Below are 22,361 nucleotides of genomic sequence, written 5' to 3' on the forward strand. Positions count from 1 at the left end.
TCAAGGCTGGTCAAGGCAACCCAGTAGGAGGAAAAGAGTCCCAAAAGTAGGCAAGAGTCAGAGATACCTTCAAGGTATTTTTTGTGGTAGTGGTGGCTGCATTAATTAATAATTCTTAAAAATCAGTTTTTAATGGTACTTGTAGTCTTGCAAATTTCTTACTTTCTCATTCACACTGATCTTACCCTTTTGCATGATGTCAGCTCTCCTGTCTCCATTCATAGTGTTCTTTTTAACTGTACTTACCTCCCTGCCTGCTAGAGGCTCCATGCCCAGCTATGCCACTAATTGTTGCTCTAATATTCTTGAGCCATTATACCCTATGACTTTATCCTGTGTTCAACATGGCGACTTCTATCCTGTAATTCTAGCATCTGTACTAAAGGAAGGAATGAACATTCCTCATCTACTTCTTGCGTCTCTGCTTCAGTCAGCAACTATTACATTCATCCTTGCGGACACCCTGCCACATTCGCTACAATGGATGTTTCAGCTATTTCTGTGTACAAACTCTGGATTCTAAAACCCTATATGCCTAGCCGATGATATTGCTTGTACCTTATGAGAAAGCAGGAACTACTCATGAGAGAAAATCAAGATACTTCTTATTTTAAAATATTTTCCTTGTATTTTTCTTGAGTTTTTTCCTTATATTCACCCCACCTACTCAGAATTTCTGGGTTTTAGTTTCTTGTTATTTCTCTCCCATTTCTGCCAAAGAAATATTTCTATTCTTTTTCAAGCTAGATATTCTGCTTGGATTGTAAATTTTTCTATTACTTCTTGAGGTGGGACTGCATACTCCATCAATTTCAGACCATTTGCTAATTCCAGCAATCTCTCTTTGTTCATTTTTTCTATTCATGAGTTCTCTAAAGTGAACTAAGAATCCCTCTGTCATTCACAGATACTATCTTATCCCACTGCTTCCTTTTGTTGCCAAGTCCCGAAAATAGAAATCATAATATCTGCCATTATTTCTCTATAACACACTCATTCATTTACTCTTTAATCTGATTTAATCACTCAGCAACTTAGACAGATCTCTTGGAGCACAATATTTAATGGGATACTTCTATTATTCTGTGCCATTGTATTTGAGTTCTTTAAGGAAACAAAACCAACAGAATATTTGATCAAGGGACTGTACTTTAGTTAAGGAACATTAAATAAACATTGAATGAAAGGTGGTGGTGAATCTAGAATGTACTCCCCCTTGGTCCAGAGCTCAGTAGGGAGGAGTTGATGACTCTTGTGAGGAAGGTAAGACATTTATATGAAGCTGGGGGAGTGACAGGGATAGTAGTTATATCATGTTAGCAAGAGGCAAAGTTCAGTGATGAAGGAAATTAAAATTATATATCTTAGAGGTGACAGTAATAGCACTAAAGGAAGGAGGAGGATGACAATGAGAAGGAGGAAAGGGGAGTAAGGGCGAGGAGAGGCTAGGATGATCTTGGGTTTTTAGATTTGAAATAGAGGATCATTATCCTAATTTGTGCACTGAATGAATACAAGTAGAGAAACAAGCATAAATGGCTTAGAAAACACATATTTTGATCTGGGTTATATTTTATTGTCAACAATTAGTATATCTAGTAGTCATAATTAAAAGTCACTAAGTGATGACTATATGATAGGCCCTGTAATGAGCATGTTATTAGTCAGGGTTCTCTACAGTGCCAGAACTTACATAATGAATCTCTCTATATAAAGGGGATTTATTTGAAGGATGTACAGCACATGACACAGCTAATTCAACAATGGCTAGCCATAAATGGAAAGTCTAAAATTCCAGTAGTTGCTTATTCCACAAGGCTGGACATCTTAGCTGATCTTAAGTATACTTTGAAATCCTAAAGAAGTAGGCTCTAATGCCAGTAAAGGGATGAATGCATTTGCTAGTAAGGCAAGAGCAAGCAGGCAAAACGCAAAAGGCTTCCTTATTCAGTGTCCTTATATGAGTTTCCAGCAGAAAATTTGGTTCACATTAGAAGTGGGTTTCCCAGCTCAAGAGTTCTGGATTAAAGGAGTGTATTCCCATTTCAAGATCTAGATTAATAGAATGCCTTCCTAACTTACAGATCTGAAATAGAAGGTAGATATTCCCACCTCAAAAATTCTTCCCAGGCATGGCATTCCAATTTTTGGTTTTAGTTAATTCCAAATGTAATCAAGTTGACACCAAGAATAGGCATCAAAGCATTCTGTGCCTAATATCTCCTCTCATTTTCATAGGTGGTCTGCTACTACCATCCATGTTTTACAGTGAGAAAGCTACGAATTAAAGAATCAAATTGTTGGTTCTTAGTGTTTGATAGAAGGGATAACTTGAGCCACAATTCATACTTCCTCATCCTTTAAAATATAACATCATAGACCAAAAAATGTAGCACTTATTTATATGCATAAATCTGAAGTTTATAAGAAAGATCTAGGTTTGAAATCCAGAAATAGAAATCATGACATACATTTTTTAACTGATATGATCTTCACAGGAGTATGATACAAGAAGAAAAGATAAAACTATTGAGTGACATCAAAGTTTAGATATGGGTAAACTGAGGCAAGAAAGTAGAAAAGTACAATTAGAGAGGCTGAATACCAGAGGGTTATATCATAGAAGCCAAAGGACAGTGCAGGGAGTTACCTAGAATCACATGCTAGGCCCATCACAGAAGAGTCCATCTGTCTGGAAGCAACTTTGGTGACTTCAGGAGAACAAGTTCCTCAGAACAGTGGGAATCAAAGTCAGGCTGTAGGTTAAAGGAAGTGGCGGTGAAGAAGTAGAGTTAATACATATAGATCATTTGCTTGAAAAGATTTGCTTGTTTGCTTAGCAAGACAGAGAGGTGCTGACATTTTTATATTCAGAGGAGAATATGACAATAAAATTCAGGAGGTAGGAGCTGATCAATGGAATGAGAGCAGAATTCTTAGGGAAATGTTGAAAGTTATACTCTGCATTAAGGCTTGTCTTGAATCACAAGAAATACATTTTCTCTTGTGTAACATGCAAGATAGGTATTGTTATAGAAAAATATGTAATAAAGGACCCAAGAAATTGGGGGCATATATATGCCATAGTTTTTATGGGGGAGGTCAAGAAATAAAGCTTCTATTGAGAAATGTATTGAGAGAGAAACATGGGGCTACTTTGAGTTACATTCCTTCACACATCATTGTTTTGAAACAACCGTGTTTTCCAAGGAGCAAAAGAAGAGACCCTCAGCATGTGTATGGTTTAGCTCAGGGAAGAGACTATCTGGTCAGTGCTTACCAAGGGACCTGCCATTTCCTAATCTCTGAAAAACACAGGGAATATAAGCTTTGAGAAAAGAATACTGGCATGATCTGTCTATCTCCTCCAAAGGGAGTACCCTATTTATTCAGAATCCATTTTGGACTTCTTCTAAGGGGACTTTTAGGAAATCAGTGGCAGAGAGATGGGGAGTACACAGAAAAGAGTAAAATATAAAAATATTGAGATTCTTTATAAAAAGAGATTCCTCATTTTAATTACTTATAACACTGTGCAGATTAATTTTGCTGATTCAAACCTTCAGCACATTCTGTTTCTTTGACTCGCCCAGCTTATATAAATGCACAGTGACTCTCAGTCCACTGCAGGTGGATCGCACTGGACAACGCCTTCTGCATGGTAAGATCTATAATCTCCACGATATCCCTTATTCCTAAATGTCTTCCATCTGCCGCTAAATATCACATATTTCGTAAGTCTCTGCCAACATTCCCATTTCACTCAGAAGCCTTCCTGAGAAGTTTAGCCAGTGATAATCACTGACAGCTGCTCAGTACCTTAAAGCAGTGGTTCTCAACCCCTACTCATCAATGCAACTACTCAAAACTTCTCAGATGTTGCCTCCAAGACTTTATTCTACAGATTCTGATTCAGGTAGTGTGTGGTGTGGCTTGGGCTTTCAGCAAGAGATACTTCTAAAGGCCTATCAATGTTAGAAACCCTATTTCATAAGATCTCTGAGAAATAGAAGATCAAGTAAACTAGACGGATCAGCTAAGCAGCTAGAGTTGTTCCTTAGTACCTTTTGTGACTTTTGATAATCACATTTTAAAGTTATAATGTATTAAGTGTATACAATAATGGCCATCTTAACATTTTCATACACGTGCACGATGGCCATCACTTTGGCATTCACCCTTGATTTTCTTTGGGATTCTGATATGATCAGCAGTGAGGTGCCTTTGCCCTACCAGGCCATTGTCTACCTACCTTGTTTAATCCACTGTAAATTTCGGAATCCTATCAAGTCCACTATCTTCTTCTTTCTTGACTCCAGGTAAATTAGGGCTTTTCCAGATTACAGAGTTAAATTCATCTGTAATCTTGATTCCATTTGTAATCTTCTGATATGACCATGTAAGACACCCCCCCCCTTTGCTTATACTCAGCAGCTCAAACCATAGGATTACCAACTATCTCTCTGTGTGTATACGTGTGTGTTTAATTAACTTAGTGTGAGTTCTTTAGGCCTTTGTATATTACCTTTGCTGAGCCTGTGCATCCAACAAATCTACAATGTTTGTTGCAAATATCATCTCACTGTCATCAAAGGCAGCTTTAAAGTTACAGAACTCAGACTGATGTTTAGTTATTTTTTTCTTTCTGATAGTTATTTTTTTATTAGTAACTGGTCACTGGGATTAATGTCACTTAGGACATTAGAAGTTTTGGATTCAGGCAGGCAAAGTACTGGATTGCCTGTGCCTGTGTCAGTGAAACCCCATGCTTGATGTTAAGGGATCTTTTTTTTTATCAGCATATAACTAACCTTCCACAAGCAAGAAGATGAGACTCTTTTGAAAAAAAAGAAAAATGGAAGAGGTTCATGCTCTTCTATGTTAATGAGGGTTTTCAGAGGTAGTTGGCAAACTGATGAAGAAAAGAATTTTCTTAAATTTCTCTCAAAACCCTCTGCTGGGTTCTTGCTCAATTCCCACTGGAGTCATTTCTTATTCTTAGTATTTTCTTGCTTCTAACTGAACCAAGCTTACTTGTACAGTCTCGGTTCTTTGCTGAAAATCATGGTAACAACTTGAGACATTTTCCATTAGTTTAAAGAGGAGTAGATAGGGTGTAACTCTCTTCTCTCCTCTACCATTTTTGGAACAAGAAAGGCGTGATTGGAGTAAAATGGCCCTTAATTTCAGTTTGTGTCTTGGATTTTTTTGAGGTCCATAGTGCTAGTTCTGGATTGTGTCAATGCTTAAGTCCTTAGTAGACTTAAAGATTTGGTGCTGATTGTCATCAGGAAGCACCAAAGGCTTTTGCTCTAATACAGTACTTTTGCCTGCTGTGGCGTCTCTTGTACATAGTAGTCTTTCTACATTGTCCAGTTACACAATTAAAAATGAATGCAACTTTCTAAGTTGGGCTGCCTGCATTGAACATATAGGTGCCCTTCCTTTGGTCTCTTGCATTTACACAGTTTTCATTAGTGGGATATGCTGTCTTATTGTATTCAGTGAATCCAGTTCAAATCTGCCCTGCTTCCAGTATCCTTCATTTTTAGAAGTACAGCAAGTAGCTTAGTGGTTGGGAAGAAGCAAAGGGCAGTTACACAGCATTATCAGGTGCACTCACCAGCTCAATGTCCTGGGATACAAGAGTGAAGGAAAGACTTCTATGAGTGGACAAAGTAACACACTGCCCAGGAGATTCAACTGTAATATTAAAATAGAAAAGTGGGGTAAAGAAGAGAAAGGAGAGATGCTGTGAATATAATCTGTCTGACAGAACAGAGCCTCATCTTTACAGTATCCTACTAGATGTGAAATGATGTGAGTGGTGGCACAAGAGAAGAGCAGATGGAAGAGTGACATAGCTCTCAGCAACTGTCTAGATATAGAAATATATAGAACAGGGTAGAGGTGATTTTTTTTTAAATCAGCACAAAATAAAATTTATTCAGTAGCACATGCAAACTTCCTCAGATATCTGAACAGATGAAGCATAAAAGATGCTGAGCAGCTGCCTTAAACTGTCAATAACACTGAGTCAGACATTCATGAGTTTAAAGTCGGACTATGGTCTCTAGCCTTGAGGCTGAATTTGAACTGTGACTATCACACAGTGGAGACAGTTGCACACACTAGACTCTTCTGTAAGTCAGAAGTCATCGAAAGTGCCTTGTGTATCCATGGAATGAAAAAACCTTGGTTATTGCACATGTGTTGGCTTTTTCCTTCTTTATAATGACTGGGTTTATTGGATTGGTTTGATGCTGACTCAGCAAGAAGAGAGCATGTGCACTGACGATGGTCTATCTATTACTTTAATTTCAATTTCAAAACCTGGGATAGGATTTTAAATCAGTGATACTATAGTAGACCTAGTAACCCATTTTCAAAATGAATACTGATTTTGTGTACCCTGCCTTAAATGAGAGAGAAGCGATATTTTTATGACACTTAGAATGTCTTCCATCTTTATATGATAACAATTATCTTGGTTAAGCCCCTGAATTATGAACTCTGTCTAACTAAGATTTATCACTAAGATTTGGAAGAAAAAAGGAATATGTTGGCAATACATTTTAGGATATGTCCAAAAACACATTTAGAATCAAGTTCTCTGAGAAGAATGAATAGAGAAACAATCCCAGGAGTCCCTGAAACATCAGCCTGGAAGAGTAGATAACAAGTTATGGAAACTGAGTTGTAAATTAGAGATGAGACAGAGAGAACAACCTACGTATGGTCAAATGTCACAAACTTCTGATAACTTAGAATTTCATTGCTTTAGACTTATAGAAGCATTTGAGGATTATATGTTTTAGGTTACAGCAAACTACAATTTATTCAGAAGCACATATGAAGTTCCTATAATATCTAAACAAATAATGATCTTTATGCTTTATGTTCTTCTAATGTTGGTAGCATAAACCAGAAGTCCGACTTTATCAAATATGTCTGGCATCTAAGATTCTTATCCCCAAATTACTTTGCTTTTTCCTAAAGATACTTATTAATAATTATTAATTCAAAATTAATTATTTTTTCCTATTTCTTGTTGCTTTATTTTTTTAACAACTTTATTTTACAAAACAAAGATAAATGTACAGATTTTAAGCATTGTTTGCATAAAATTATACAATACATTTTTGTCAGTACTTTTTTCACATTTTAAAATAATTTTTACATAAAACTGTATGAATATATTTTTTAGTCAGTACTTGATTTTTTAAAGGTTTAATAGTATGCATTGAAAACTTAATAGTTACAATGAGCATAAAGTACATGTAAAACAAAATGTAACATGGAAATAGTCAAAGTTTTCTTGTTGTATAGAGATTTTTTTGTTTTGATTTGTTTTCTTTATTTCTTGGACTTCATACAGTCTGTGAGTTGTTTCTGGGGCAGTGCGAGCCTCTGGGGTAAGCATCCCATTATCAGTAACTGCATATTATGTCTGTTCTTTTGTGACTGGGTTATCTCACTCAGAATGATATTCTCTAGATGCAGCCATTTTCTTAAGAATTTGGTTAAGCCATTCTTTCTGGTGTAAATGTACCACAATTTTTGTATCCATTCACCTTCTGAAGGACATCTGGGTTCTTTCCAGCTTCTGGCTATTATAAATAGAGCCGCTATGAACAATGTGGTGCATATATCTTTGTTGTGTATTAAAGTGTCTCTGGGGTATATGCCCAGAAGTGGAATAGCTGGGTCTTCAGGTAGTATTATATCCAATTTTCTGAGGTATCACCAGACAGATTTCCAGAGTGGTTATATTAGCTTGCAACCACACCAACAGTGGAGAAGGGTTCCTCTTTCTCCACAACCGCGCTAGCATCTGTTGTCGTCTGAGTTTTGGATCTTGGCCAATCTGACTGGTGTGAGGTGGAATATCAGGGTTGTTTTGATTTGCATTTCCCTGATGGCTAAGGATGTCTAGCACTTCCTCAGATATTTCTCAGCCATTCGATATTCCTCAACTGAGAACCTTTTGGTTAGCTCTGTACCCCATTTTTTAATAGGGTTATTTGATTCTCTGGTGTCTAGCTCTTTGAGTTCTTTGTATACCTTAGATATTAGGCCTCTATCTGATATGGAGTTGGTAAAAATCTTTTACCATTCTGTTGGCTGCCGTTTTGTTTTCTTGACAATGTCCTTAGCCTTACAGAAACTTTGCAATCTCATTAAGTCCCATTTGTTAATCTTTGACCTTAGAGCTTGAGCCATTGGTGTTTTGTTCAGAAAATTTTCTCCTGTGCCTATATGTTCTAAAGTTTTCCCTACTTTCTCATCTAATAGTTTCAGTGTATCTGGTTTAATGTGGAGATCTTTGATCCACTTACACTTGAGCTTTGTACAAGGAGATAAGAAAGGGTCTATTTTCATTCTTTTGCATGTTGAGTGCCAGTTGGACCAACACCATTTGTTGAATAGGCTGTCCTTTTTCCATTGAATGTTTACAGTTCCTTTGTCAAAAATCAGGTGACCATATACACGAGGGCTTATTTCTGGATCTTCTATTCTATTCCATTGATCCACATGCCTATTTCTGTACCATTGCCATGCAGTTTTCAGCACAATTGCCTTCTAGTATAGCTTGAGGTCAGGGATAGTGATTCCCGCAGATGTTTTCTTGTTGTTGAGGATGGATTTAGCTATTCTAGGTCTTTTGTTGTTCCATATGAAATTGCACATTGATCTTTCCAATTCCATGAAGAACTGGGTTGGAATTTTGATGGGGATTGCATTGAATCTGTAGATTGCTTTTGGTAGGATGGCCATTTTTAAGATGTTGATTTTTCCAATCCATGAGCATGGGAGATCTTTCCATTTTCTGAGATCCTCCTCAATTTCTTTCTTTAGAGGTTTGAAGTTCTTGTCATACAGGTCCTTCACTTCCTTAGTTAGAGTCACACCAAGGTATTTCATAGTTTTTGGAAAGATTGTGAAGGGTACCTTTTCCCTAATTTCTTTCTCCACATGTTTGTCCTTTGAGTATAGGAAGGCTACTGATTTGTTTGAGTTAATTTTGTATCCAGCCACTTTGCTGAACTTGTTTATCAGCTGTAGGAGTTCTCTGGTGGAATTTTAGGGGTCACTCAAGTACACTATCATGTCATCGGCAAAGAGTGATGTTTTTATCTCTTCCTTTCCGATTTGTATCCCCTTGATCTCCTTTTGCTGTCTAATTGCTCCAGCTAGGACTTCCAGTACTATGTTGAATAGGTAGGGGGAGAGTGGGCAGCCTTGTCGAGTCCCTGATTTTAGTGGGATTGCTTCAAGTTTCCCACCATTAAGTTTGAGTTTGGCTGTTGGTTTGCTGTATATTGCTTTTATTATGTTTAATCAATGACTTTGGATTCCTGTTCTTTCCAGGACTTTTAACATAAAGGGGTGTTGAATTTTGTCAAATGCTTCTCAGCATCTAGTGAGATGACCATGTGATTTAATTCTTTGAGTTTGTTTATATGGTGGATTACATTGATGGATTTCCTTTTATTAAACCATCCCTGCATCCCAGGGATGAAGCCTACTTGGTCATGATGAATGATCATTTTGATGTGTTCTTGGATTCGCTTTGCAAGGATTTTGTTGAGTATTTTGCGTCAATGTTCATAAGTGTGATTGGTCTGAAGTTCTCTTTCCTTGTAGGGTCTTTGTGTGGTTTAGGTACGAGGGTTATTGTAGCCTCAAAAAATGAGTTGGGTAGTATTCCATCTGATTCTATCTTTTGGAATAGTTTGGAGAGTATTGGTGTTATATCCGCAATAAATGTCTGATAAAATTCTGCACTGACCCCGTCTGGATCTGGGCTTTTTTTGGTAGGAGGCTTTTGATGACTTCTTCTATTTCTTTAAATGTTATAGGGTTATTTAGATGGTTTACTTAGTCCTGATTTACTTTAGGACATTGTATCTGTCTAGGAATTCGTCCATTTCCTCCAGATTTTCCAATTTTGTGGAGTATAAGTTTTTGTAGTAGGATCTGATGATTTCTTGAATTTCCTCAGTTTCAGTTGTTATGTCTCCACTTTCCTTACTGATTTTGTTAATTTGTATACTCTCTCTTTGCCCTCTAGTTAGTCTGGCTAGGGGTTTATCAATCTTGTTGATTTTCTCAAAGAACCAACTCTTGGTTTTGTTGATTTTTTCAATGGTTCTTTTTGTTTCTATTTGGTCTATTTCTGCCCTAATTTTGATTATTTCTTGCCGACTACTCTTCTTGGGTATATCTGCTTCCTTTTGTTCTAGGGCTTTTAGTTGTGCTGTCAGGTTGCTGATGTGAGCTCTCTCCAGTTTCTTTTTGGAAGCACATAGGGCTATGAGTTTTCCTGTCAGTACTGCTTTCATTGCATCCCATAGGTTTGGGTATGTTGTGTTTTCATTTTCATTGAATTCTAGAAAGTCCTTAATTTCTTTCTTTATTCCTTCTTTGACCCTGCTATCATTTAAAAGAGCGTTGTTTAGTTTCCATGTGTATATGGGCTTTTTGTTGTCTTTGTTGTTGTTAAAGACCAGCCGTAGACCATGGTGATCTGAAAGGATGCATGGAAGTATTTCAATCTTCTTATATCGATTGAGGCTCGTTCTGTGTCCAATTATGTGGTCAATTTTCGAGAAGGTGTCATGGGGTGCTGAGAAGAAGGTGTATTCTTTTACTTCAGGATGATATGTTCTGTATACAACTATTAATTCTAGTTGGTTCAAGGTCTCTGCTAGTTTTGCAGTGTCCTTGTTCAGTTTCTGTTTCCATGATCTGTCCATTGGTGAGAGTGGGGTATTAAAGTCTCCCACTATTATTGTGTGGGGTGAAATGTATTTTTTGAGCTTTAGTAGTGTTTCTTTTATGAATGTGGGTGCTTTTTTATTTGGAGCATATATGTTAAGAATTGAAAGTTCCTCCTTACAGATTTCCTCGGTAATGAGTAAAAAGTGTCCTTCCTTATCTTTTTTGATAACTTTTGGTTGGAAATTTACTTTATTCAATATTAGAATAGCCACTCCAGCTTGCTTCTTGGGGCTGTTTGTTGGAAGTTTTTTTCCCACCCTTTTACTCTGAGATAGTGTCTGTCTTTGTCTCTGAGATGAGTTTCCTGTATGCAGCAAAATGCTGGATTTTGTTTATGTATCCAGTCTGATAGCCTATGTCCTTTTATTGGGGACTTGAGTCCATTTTTGTTAATAGATATCAAGGAATAGTTGTTTCTGTTTCCTGCCATTATTGCTTTTGTTGGTTGAGTTTTGTCCGTGTCTTTTTCTTTTTTTAGTTTTCTTGTTTAGGAGTTTTCTTGTTTTTACGAGGCTGTATTTGTTCTCATTGTATTGGGTTTTCCACTTGTAATTCGTTGTAGTGCTGGGTTTGTGGTCAGATATTGTGTAAATTTTGATTTGTCTTGAAGTATCTTCATCTCTTCATCTATGGTGATTGATAGTTTTGCTGGGTATAGCAGCTTGGGCTGGCACTTGTGCTCTTTTAGGGTGTGCATTATGTCTGTCCAGGCTCTTCTAGCTTTTATATTCTCTGTTGAGAAATCGGTGTGATTCTGATTGGCCTGCCTTTATATGTTACCTGACCTTTTTCCCTTACTGCTTTTAGTATTCTTTCTTTGCTTTGCGCACTTGGTTTTTTGACTATTATGTGTCGGGAGGTATTTCTTTTCTGGTCCAACCTATTTGGAGTTCTGAAGGCTTCTTTTATGCTCGTGGTCATCTCATTCTTGAGTGTAGGGAAGTTTTCTTCTACTATTTTGTTGAAGATATTTACTGTGCCTCTTAGTTGATACTCTTTTCCCTCTTCTATTCCTATTATCCTTAGGTTTGGTCTTCTCATTGTGTCTTAGATTTCCTGGACATTTTGGGTTAGGAGCTTTTTATTTTTTGCATCTTCTCTGGCTGTTTTGTCTATGTTTGCAATGTTGTCTTCTGCCCCGGAGATTCTCTCTTTGATCTCATGTAATCTATTGGAAATGCTTGCTTCTGTGACTCCTGATTTCTTTTTTTGGTGTTCTGCCTCTAGGGTTATCTCTTTTAGTGTTTTCTTTATTGTGTCAATTTCCGTTTTAATTTTCCTCTTCCATTCCTTTATTTCTTGGTTCTGTTTTCCTCTAGTTCTTTGAGTTCTTTGAGTGTTTTTCTTGTTTTCTCTTTAAAAGCTTCTGAATCTTTTTGCTTTTCCTCCCTTTCTTGTTTATGTATCTCTATCAGCATCTTGAGGTATGATTTCACGTCTGCGTCTCCTTTTTCTGGAGTGTTTGGAATACCGATGTTTGCTGTTATGGGAGAACTGGGTTCTGGTGTTGCCAGGTTTTCTTGGTTTCCTTGGGATATACTCTTTCGCTTTCCTCTTGCCATTTTGTTGTCAGTGACATGTTCTTGCCTTTCCCTTGTATCTGGTCTGTGTCCCTGGATCTCCACTGGTCCAGGTGGCAGATGGGCCTAGCCCTGTTCTATGCCTCAGGGTCGCCGGGTGGGAACAGAGGTTACAAAGTTCTGTTTTGGTCCCCGGTTCAGGCAGGTTGGAGGGTGCGCTCTGCGTGCGCACTCCGCAGAGATCTCTCTGCTCCCTGGCCGCCTAGATCTCCCACTCACCAGTCTCTCAACCTTAGGAGCTAGCAGTCAGTGTGGCAGATGGGCCGGACTCTGCTCCGCGCCCTGAAGTCGCCGCCAGGTGGAAACAGAAGTTCCAAATTCTTTTCCTGGTCCCTGGACCGGGCAGGTCGGAGGGCGCGCTCTGCGTGCGCACTCCGCAGAGATCTCTCTGCTCCCTGGCCGCCCAGATCTCCCACTCACCAGTTTCTCAACCCCTAGGGGCTGGTGGTTTGCGTGGCAGATGGGCCTGGCTCTCACTTTATTTTTTTAATTGAACAACTTTATTTAAAAAAACAAAGATAAATGTACAGATTTAAATAGCATTTTTGCATAAAAGTATATGAATACATTTTTGTCAGTACTTGATTTTTTTAAAGGTTTGATAGTATGCCTTAAAATCTTACAAGTAGAGAAATCTCTGCCAAGAGTGAATGGAAAGCACTCCCCCTCCCTGCCTGATCCAGGGACCAGGAACCCAGCATCGGGCCCTCTGTTCCCAGGCAGCGTATTCCTGGTTCAGAACAGGGCTCGGACCATCCTCAACCAGGACCAGCAGAGACCCAGATATACAGGCCTGGTGAGAAGGGGTTCCAACTAGCCAGGGGCAGAGAGATCTCTGCCGAGCACACACACAAAGCATGCCCCCACCATGCTTGATCCAGGGACCAGGCATCCAGCATTGGGCCCTCGGTTCCTAGCCAGCGGCTTTGGGGCGCAGAACAGGGCTCAGACCATCCACCACTAGGAAAAACAGAGATCCAGGGACACAGGCCAGGTACAAAGGAAAGGAGAGAACCAATAACTGACAATAAGATGGCAAGAGGAAAGCGAAAGAGCGTATCCCAGGGAAACCAAGACAACCTGGCAACACTAGAACCCAACTCTCCCATCACAATAAACAGCGGAATGCCAAACACTCCAGAAAAAGAAGACTCAGACCCGAAATCCTACCTCAAGATGATGATAGAGATCCTTAAACAGGAAAGGGAGGAAAAGCATAAAGAATTAGAAGCTTTTAAAGAAGAAACAAGAAAAAAAAACTCAAAGAAATCAAAGAATTAGAAGAAAACAGAAACAAAGAGATGAAGGAATTGAAGAAGGAATTCAAAACAGAAATGGACACAATAAAGAAAACACAAAAAGAGACAACCATAGAAGTAGAAATCCTAAAAAAGAAATCAGGAGTCACTGATGAAAGCATTTCCAACAGACTACAAGAGATGGAAGAGAGAATATGGGGGCCGAATATAACATTGAAAATATAGACAAAACAGTCAGAGAAGATGCAAAAACGAAAAAGCTTCTAACCCAAAATGTCCAGGAGATCCAGGACACAATGAGAAGAGCAAACCTAAGGACAATAGGAATAGAAGAGAAAGAAGAATATCAACTAAGAGGCACAGTAAATATCTTCAACAAAATTGTAGAAGAAAACTTCCCTACCCTTAAGAATGAGATGAGCAGGGGCATAAAACAAGTCTACAGATCTTCAAATAGGTTGGACCAGAAAAGAAATACCTCCCAACACATAATAGTAAAAACACCAACTGCTCCAAGCAAAGAAAGAATACTAAAAGCAGTAAGGGAAAAAGGTCAGGTAACATATAAAGGCAGACCAATCAGAATCACACCCAACATCGACTTCTCAACAGAGACTATGAAAACTAGAAGATCCTGGACAGACATTATGCAGACACTAGGAGAACACAAGTGCCAGCCCAAGCTTCTATACACAGCAAAACTATCAATCACCATAGATGGAGAGATGAATATATTTCAAGACAAAACTAAATTTACACAATATCTGACCACAAACCCAGCACTACAACAAATTATAGGTGGAAAACCCAATACAATGAATGAGGGGAACTACATCCTAGTAAAAACAAGAAAACTCCTAAGCAAGAAAACCAAAAGGAGAAACAGACACAGGCACAATTCTACCTCCAAAAGCAAAAATAGCAGGAAACAGAAACCACTATTCCTTGATATCTATTAAAATAAATGGACTCAACTCCCCAAGAAAAAGATATAGGCTATCAGACTGGATACATAAAGAGAACCCAGCATTTTGCTGCATACAGGAAACTCATCTCAGAGACAAAGACAGACACTATCTCAGAATAAAAGTTTGGGAAAAAAAAAAAAAAAACTTCCAAGGAAATGGCCCCAAGAAGCAAGCTGGAGTGGCTATTCTAATATCGAATAAAGTAAATTTCCAACCAAAAGTTATCACAAAAATAAGGAAGGACACTTTTTACTCATTACAGGAGAAATCTGTCAGGAGGAACTCTCAATCCTTAACATATATGCTCCAAATACAAAAGCACCCATATTCATAAAGGAAACCCTACTAAAGCTCAAAAAATACATTTCACCCCACACAATAATAGTGGGAGACTTTAATACCCCACTCTCACCGATGGACAGATCATGGAAACAGAAACGGAACGAGGACACTGTAAAACTAGCAGAGACTATAAACCTACTGGAATTAATAGATATCTACAGAACATATCACCCTAAATCAAAAAAAATATACCTTCTTCTAAGCAGCTCACAACCCTTTCTCGAAAATTGACCACATAATTGGACACAGAATGAGCCTCAATTGATAAAAGAAGATTGAAATACTCCCAAGAATCTTATCAGATTACCATGGTCTAAGGTTGTCTTTAATAACAACAAAGACACCAAAAATTCCATATACACATGGAAACTAAACAATACTATATCAAATGATAGCTGGGTCAAAGAAGAAATAATGAAAGAAATTAAGGATATTCTAGAAATCAATGAAAATGAAAGCATGACATACCCAAATGTATGGGATGCAATGAAAGCAGTACTGAGAGGAAAACTCATAGCTCTGAGTGCTTCCAAAAAGAAACTGGAGAGACCATACACTAGCAACCTGACAGCACAATTGAAAGCTCTAGAACAAAAGGAAGCAGATACACCCAAGAGGAGTAGACAACAAGAAATAATCAAACTTAGGGCAGAAATAGACCAAATAGAAACAAAAAGAACTATCCAAAAATCAACAAAACCAAGAGCTGGTCTTTGAGAAAATTAACAAGATTGATAAACCCTTAGCCAGACTAACTAGAGGGCAAAGAAAGAGTATCCAAATTAACAAAATCAGAATTGAAAGTGGAGAAATAATAACTGAATATAAAAAATTTCAAGAAATCATCAGATCCTACTACAAACGCCTATACTCTACAAAGTTGGAAAATCTGGAGGAAATGGATGAATTCCTAGACAGATACAAGATCCTAAAGTTAAGCCAGGACCAGGTAAACCATCTAAACCCATAACACGGAAAGAAATAGAAGCAAAAATCAAATGCCTCCCAACCAAAAGAAGCCCAGGTCCAGATGGGTTCAGTGCAGAATTTTATCAGATATTTATTGACAATATAATACCAATACTCTCCAAACTATTCCACAAAATATAATCAGATGGAACCCCACTAACTCATTTTTTGAGGCTACAATAACCCTCGTTCCTAAGCCACAAAAAAACCCTACAAGGAAAGAGAACTTCAGACCAATCTCACTTATGAACATTGATGCAAAAATACTCAACAAAATCCTTGCAAACCAAATCCAAGAACACATCAAAACGATCATTTACCATGATCAAGTAGGCTTCATCCCTGGGATTCAGGGATGGTTTACTACATGGAAATCCATCAATGTAATCCACCATATAAACAAACTCAAAGAACAAAATCACATGGTCATCTCACTAGATGCTGAGAAAGCATTGGACAAAATTCAACACCCCTTCATGTTAAAAGTCTTGGAAAGAACAGGAATCCAAGGCCCATACCTAAACATAATAAAAGCAATATACAGCAAACCAACAGCCAACATCAAACTTAATGTTGGAAACTAGAAACAATTCCACTAAAATCAGGGACTCGACATGACTGCCCACTCCCCCCTTACCTATTCAACATAGTACTGTAAGTCCTAGTTGGAACAATTAGACAGCAAAAGGAAATCAAAGGGATACAAATTGGAAAGGAAGAAGTAAAAATATTATTTGCAGATGACATGATAGTGTACTTAAGCGACCCCAATAATCCGCCAGAGAACTCCTACAGCTGATAAACAAGTTCAGCAAAGTGGCTGGATACAAAATTAACTCACACAAATCAGTATCCTTCCTATATTTAAAGGAGAAACATGTGGAGAAAGAAATTAGGGAAAAGATACACTTCACAATAATCACAGAAACTATGAAATACCTTGGTGTGATTCAAACTAAGCAAGTGAAGGACATGTATGACAAAAACTTCAAACCTCTAAAAAAAAAGGAAATTGAGGAAGATCACAGAAAATGGAAAGATCTCTTATGCTCATGGATTGGAGGGAACAACATTTTAAAAATGGCCATCCTACCAAAAGCAATGTACAGATTCCATGCAATTCCCATCAGAATTCCAAATCTATTCTTCATTTGTTGGAAAGAGCAATGTGCAATTTCATCTGGAATAACAATAGACCTTGAATAGTGAAATCCATCCTCAACAACAAGAAAACATCTGTGGGAATCACCATCCCTGAACTTAAGCTATATTACAAGGCAATTGTGCTAAAAAACTACATGGTACTGGTACAGAAATAGGCATATGGATCAATGGAATAGAATAGACGATCCAGAAATGAGCCCCCAAATATATGGTCACCTGATTTTTTTACAAAGGAGCTATAAACATTTAAAGGAAAAAGGACAGCCTATTCAACAAATGGTGCTGGTCCAACTGGCACTCAGCATGCAAAAGAATGAAAATAGACCCTTTCTTATCTCCTTGTACAAAGCTCAAGTGTAAGTGGATCAAAGAGCTCCACGTTAAACCAGGTACACTGAAACTATTAGATGAGAAAGTAGGGAAAACCTTAGAACACATAGGCACAGGAGAAAATTTTCTGAACAAAACACCAATGGCTCCTGCTCTAAGGTCATAGATTGACAAATGGGACTTAATGAGATTGCAAAGTTTCTGTAAGGCTAAGGACATTGTCAACCAATAGAATGGGAAAAGATCTTTACCAACACCACATCACATAGAGGCCTAATATCCAAGGTATACAAAGAACTTAAAAAGCTAGACTCCAGAGAATCAAACTACCCTATTAAAAAATGGGGTACAGAGCTAAACAAAATGTTCTCAATTGAGGAAAATCTAATGGCTGAGAAACATCTAAGGAAGTGCTGGACACCTTAGCCACCTGGGAAATGCAAATCAAAACAACCCTGAGATTCCACCTCACACCAGTCAGATTGGCCAAGATCCAAAATTCAGATGACAGCAGAGGCTGGCAAGGTTGTGGAGAAAGAGGAACACTTCTCCACTGTTGGTGGGGTTGTAAACTGATACAACCACTCTGGAAATCTGTCTGGCGATACCTCAGAAAATTGGATATAGTACTATCTTAAGACCCAGCTATTCCACTTCTGGGCATATACCCCAGAGACACTTTAATACACAACAAAGATATATGCACCACAATGTTCATAGTGGCTCTATTTATAATAGCCAGAAGCTGGAAGGAACCCATATGTTCCTCAGAAGATGAATGGATACAAAACTTGTGGTACATATACACAATGGAATACTACTCAGCTATCAGAAACAATGACTTAACCAAATTCTTAAGAAAATGGCTGCATCTAGAGAATATCATTCTGAGTGAGATAACCCAGTCACAAAAGAACAGACATAATATGCAGTCACTGATAGTGGGATGCTAACCCCAGAGGCTTGCACTCCCCCAGAAACAACTCACAGACTGTATGAAGTCCAAGAAATAAAGAAAACAAAAAAAATATATATTTACAAAACAAGAAAACTTTAACTATTTCCATGTTACATTTTGTTTTACTTTAGCTCATTGTAACTATTAAGTTTTCAAGGCATACAATCAAACCTTGAAAAAAATCAAGTACTGACTAAAAAATATATTCATATAGTTTTATGTAAAAATTATGTTAAAATCTGAAAAAAAGTACTGACAAAAATGTATAATTTTAAGCAAAAGTGTTTAAAATCTGTACATTTATCTTTGTTTTGTAAAATAAAGTTGTTTAAAAAAAAGAATTTCTCAAGGTCTTTTTTATCTCATATAGAAGGGCTGTTTGTATCTTTGTCCACTGAATGTAATCTGATTGTGTACAGGGTTTGTGGATTGAGAATTTAATATATAAACCTGTTTGAAAGGCTTAAAAAAAAAAAAAAAAAACCTGTCGAGGAGACAGATTCCGGAAAGGGGAAGAGCAGCCAGTATGGCGGCAGAGCGTGGCGCGGGGCAGCAACAGTCGCTGGAGATGATGGAGGTTGACAGGCGGGTGGAATCTGAAGAGTCAGGTGATGAGGAAGGGAAGAAGCATTGTGGCGGCGGCATCGTGACAGACCTCAGTGAGCAAAGCCTGAAGGATGGAGTAGAAAGTGGCGCAGAAGACCGCGAAGAGGAGCATGAGCTGACAGTGGATATGGAAACCATCAGCCTGGACCGAGATGCAGAGGATGTTGATCTAAATCACTATCAAATTGGAAAGATTGAAGGCGTTGAGGTGCTAAAGAAAGTGAAGTCACTCTGCCTTCGTCAAAACTTAATTAAATGCATTGAGAACCTGGAGGAACTTCAGAGTCTTCGAGAACTGGATATCTATGATAATCAGATCAAGAAGATTGAGAATCTTGAGGCACTGACAGAATTGGAGGTTCTAGATATTTCTTTTAATTTGCTGAGAAATATTGAGGGGATTGACAAACTGACACAGTTGAAAAAACTCTTCTTGGTCAACAATAAAATCATAAAATTGAGAACATAAACAACTTACATCAACTGCAAATGTTAGAACTGGGGTCTAACCGGATCCAGGCAATTGAAAATATCGACACATTAACCAACCTGGAGAGTTTGTTTCTGGGGAAAAACAAAATTACAAAACTTAAGAACCTGGATGCACTTACCAACCTGACAGTCCTCAGTATGCAGAGCAATCGGCTAACCAAGATCGAAGGGCTACAGAGCTTGGTGAACCTTCGTGAACTATACCTCAGCCACAATGGCATCGAGGTTATCGAGGGCCTGGAGAACAACAACAAACTCACCATGTTGGATATTGCATCAAATAGAATAAAAAAGATTGAGAATATCAGCCATCTGACAGAACTGCAAGAATTCTGGATGAATGACAATCTCCTAGAGAGCTGGAGTGACCTTGATGTAGGGTGCCAGGAATCTGGAGACTGTGTACCTGGAGCGCAACCCCCTGCAGAAGGATCCGCAGTACCGGCGGAAGGTCATGCTGGCCCTACCCTCTGTGCAGCAGATCGATGCCACGTTCGCCAGGTTCTGAGCCCTCCTTGCTCCTCACCTGGTCCCTCTCCTCAAAAGAAGAGGAGACCCAGCCATGGTTTTTTATTCTACCTATTGCTCCTGAAGTCGTCACTATACCAACAGTCACAACCCAATGGCAATAATAAGGCACCAGTGGTACCTGGCTTGTGATGCTACACACCATTTGGAGATGCCAACACTATTAAATCTTGCCACGCGGTCTTCCTGGTGAATTGACAGTTATTGTAGCCATGGAGAGAATGCAGGACATGTTACAGTCATTTGCTCTTTCTGTTTCTATGTCCCTTAGCTTGGTGGGCATTCTGGGCTGCACAGCAGACCTTCAAGTTGGTTTGCAGGGTTTAAGTATTCATGACCTAGAACAGCACACTGTTGTCTTTCAGACCAATTTTGGAAAGAAAAATATTTTTCTTTGACAATTTTGAAAAGATTATATTTAATTTTTTTTTGAGTAAAAGATGGTCCAGTACTCCTCAGTGTCCTTCATGAGAGATGGCTGAGCACAGCACACTAGGCACTATATGATCTTACTCCCGCTTAGTAAAAGCTGAGATATGGAGAGCTTCCTCCGTATCGCCCAGCTATAGGGAACCTACATGATTATCAGAAACGTACATGCCTGAGCTCTTGGCCACTGAGTACTAGTCATGTGGCTCCTGTTCTCACCCATGATCCTCTGGGCTTATTTAGATAAAATGTCTGTGAGCAAACTACTAGGGTGTAAATCTAATGCTGCAAGAGCATTGTCCTCCCTCTGCACCTCAGACTTCCTCTTTCACACAATAAGCACTAACTATGGTCACCAAAGGCCCCTGATCTTCCAGGGTTCTGGTTCTACACTGTCCCAGATGAGGCCACTAACTACCAGAGGCAGCAATTACTATTCATACTAATCCGTTGGATTTATTCTTCTCTTCATTTGTGCTCACACTTCATCTGCTCAGAGGCCATGTGTCATGGAAGGCATTCATTTCCATCATCATAGAAGGCTCTGGGAAATATTGCTCTAGACTGTTTAGTAGGGAAATTGCACTGAGCTATAAACCAGGTCCCCAAACTAACCACTTAGCCAACTGCCCAGGAGTTTGTATTGTCGGGATGGTTACATGGGATTTAACATCCATTTTCTGGTTCTAATTCTCACCAAAATAAACTGTATGATCTGAAAAAAAAACCTGTCAATCAAAAATCTGAGGAAGGTACATTTTCTATTGAAGGAAAATAAGTAAAATGTACCTAAAGCAGAAACAAGTGCTACAGATTTTGAAGAGTATCATGAAAGTTGGTGTAATCAAAGAACATTGAATAGGAAGGGGAGTGGAAGCAGGTGAGCTCTGAGTGGTGTACAGGGGCTAGGTAAGCAAGAACTCTATTGGTTATAGATATGATTTATGTGTTATTCTGAAAAATAAGATGTTATTGGTAAACTTTAAGCATCAGGGTTATATTTGGTTCTTAAAATAATGAACTCTGTTGGCTTTATGAAGACCAGAGACAGAAGACCAATTTGTAATGTTATTGGAAAAATCCAGGCAAGAGATAATGATGATATAGACTAAGAATGATCGTAGTTAGAAATAGCTATGAGAGATATATTTTGTGATTATATACTTGACAAGACTTTCAGATAAAATAAATATTATAAATGAGAGAAAAGGAAAATTCAATGATGAGTATATCACCTCTAATTTGTAATACCAATAACTTCTTTAATGTGTGGGTTCTTGGGTTTTGGCTCTGTTTTAGGAAGCAGTACAGCATAATAGTCAGGAACACAATGTGTGCTCTTAATACTTTTATGGGAGAATGTTCTAGAATTCAAATTGTACTCCTGTCATTTCCTAAAAGAGTGACTGGGCAAGTTATGTGATTTTCTTTTTAATTTTAAAAAGGATTTATTTATTTTATTATTTTATGTTCATGTATGTGTATGTCTGTATATATGTATGTATGTATTTATGAATGTGCATGTATGTATGTGAACCACATGTATGTCGTGTCTGTAGAAAACAAAAGAGGATACCACATTCACTAGATCTGACGTTACAAAAATTGTGAGCTACCATATGTTTACTGAGAATCAAACCTATATTCTCTGCAATAGCAAAAACTGCACTTAACCACTGAGACAACTCTTCATCCCCAATTACAATATCTTTTAAGTCCAAATTATTTATAAAATGGGACTTCGGGAAGAGGAGAGAAGATTCCTGTCATTGTTCCTATCATGGCAGAAGAACTGTATTTTATGTATACTGAAATCACAGCAAGAGTACAAATGGAGACTACATTCTATATGTGTAAATATTTAATAATTATTAATCCAGTTGCCCATTGTTATCTTGTCTGATTAATGTTTCATCTAGGCCTATGTGTTTATATTAAGAATGGTGAGTAT

General features: G+C 38.1%; 1 protein-coding gene across 1 annotated transcript; it reads left to right on the top strand.

The window, feature by feature from the left end:
• Positions 1-18,851: 18,851 nt before the first annotated feature.
• LOC308415472 (protein phosphatase 1 regulatory subunit 7-like) lies at positions 18,852-19,961 on the top strand (the record flags this gene model as incomplete). The annotated part of the gene is given in 3 exon segments (XM_080910511.1): positions 18,852-19,410; positions 19,413-19,830; positions 19,832-19,961. Coding segments are annotated over 3 exon segments (1,077 nt in total). The 5' UTR covers positions 18,852-18,881.
• Positions 19,962-22,361: the final 2,400 nt, after the last annotated feature.

The sequence above is a fragment of the Micromys minutus genome (assembly GCF_963924665.1).
Source record: "Micromys minutus genome assembly, chromosome: X".
In the NCBI taxonomy this organism is placed as follows: Eukaryota; Metazoa; Chordata; class Mammalia; order Rodentia; family Muridae; genus Micromys; species Micromys minutus.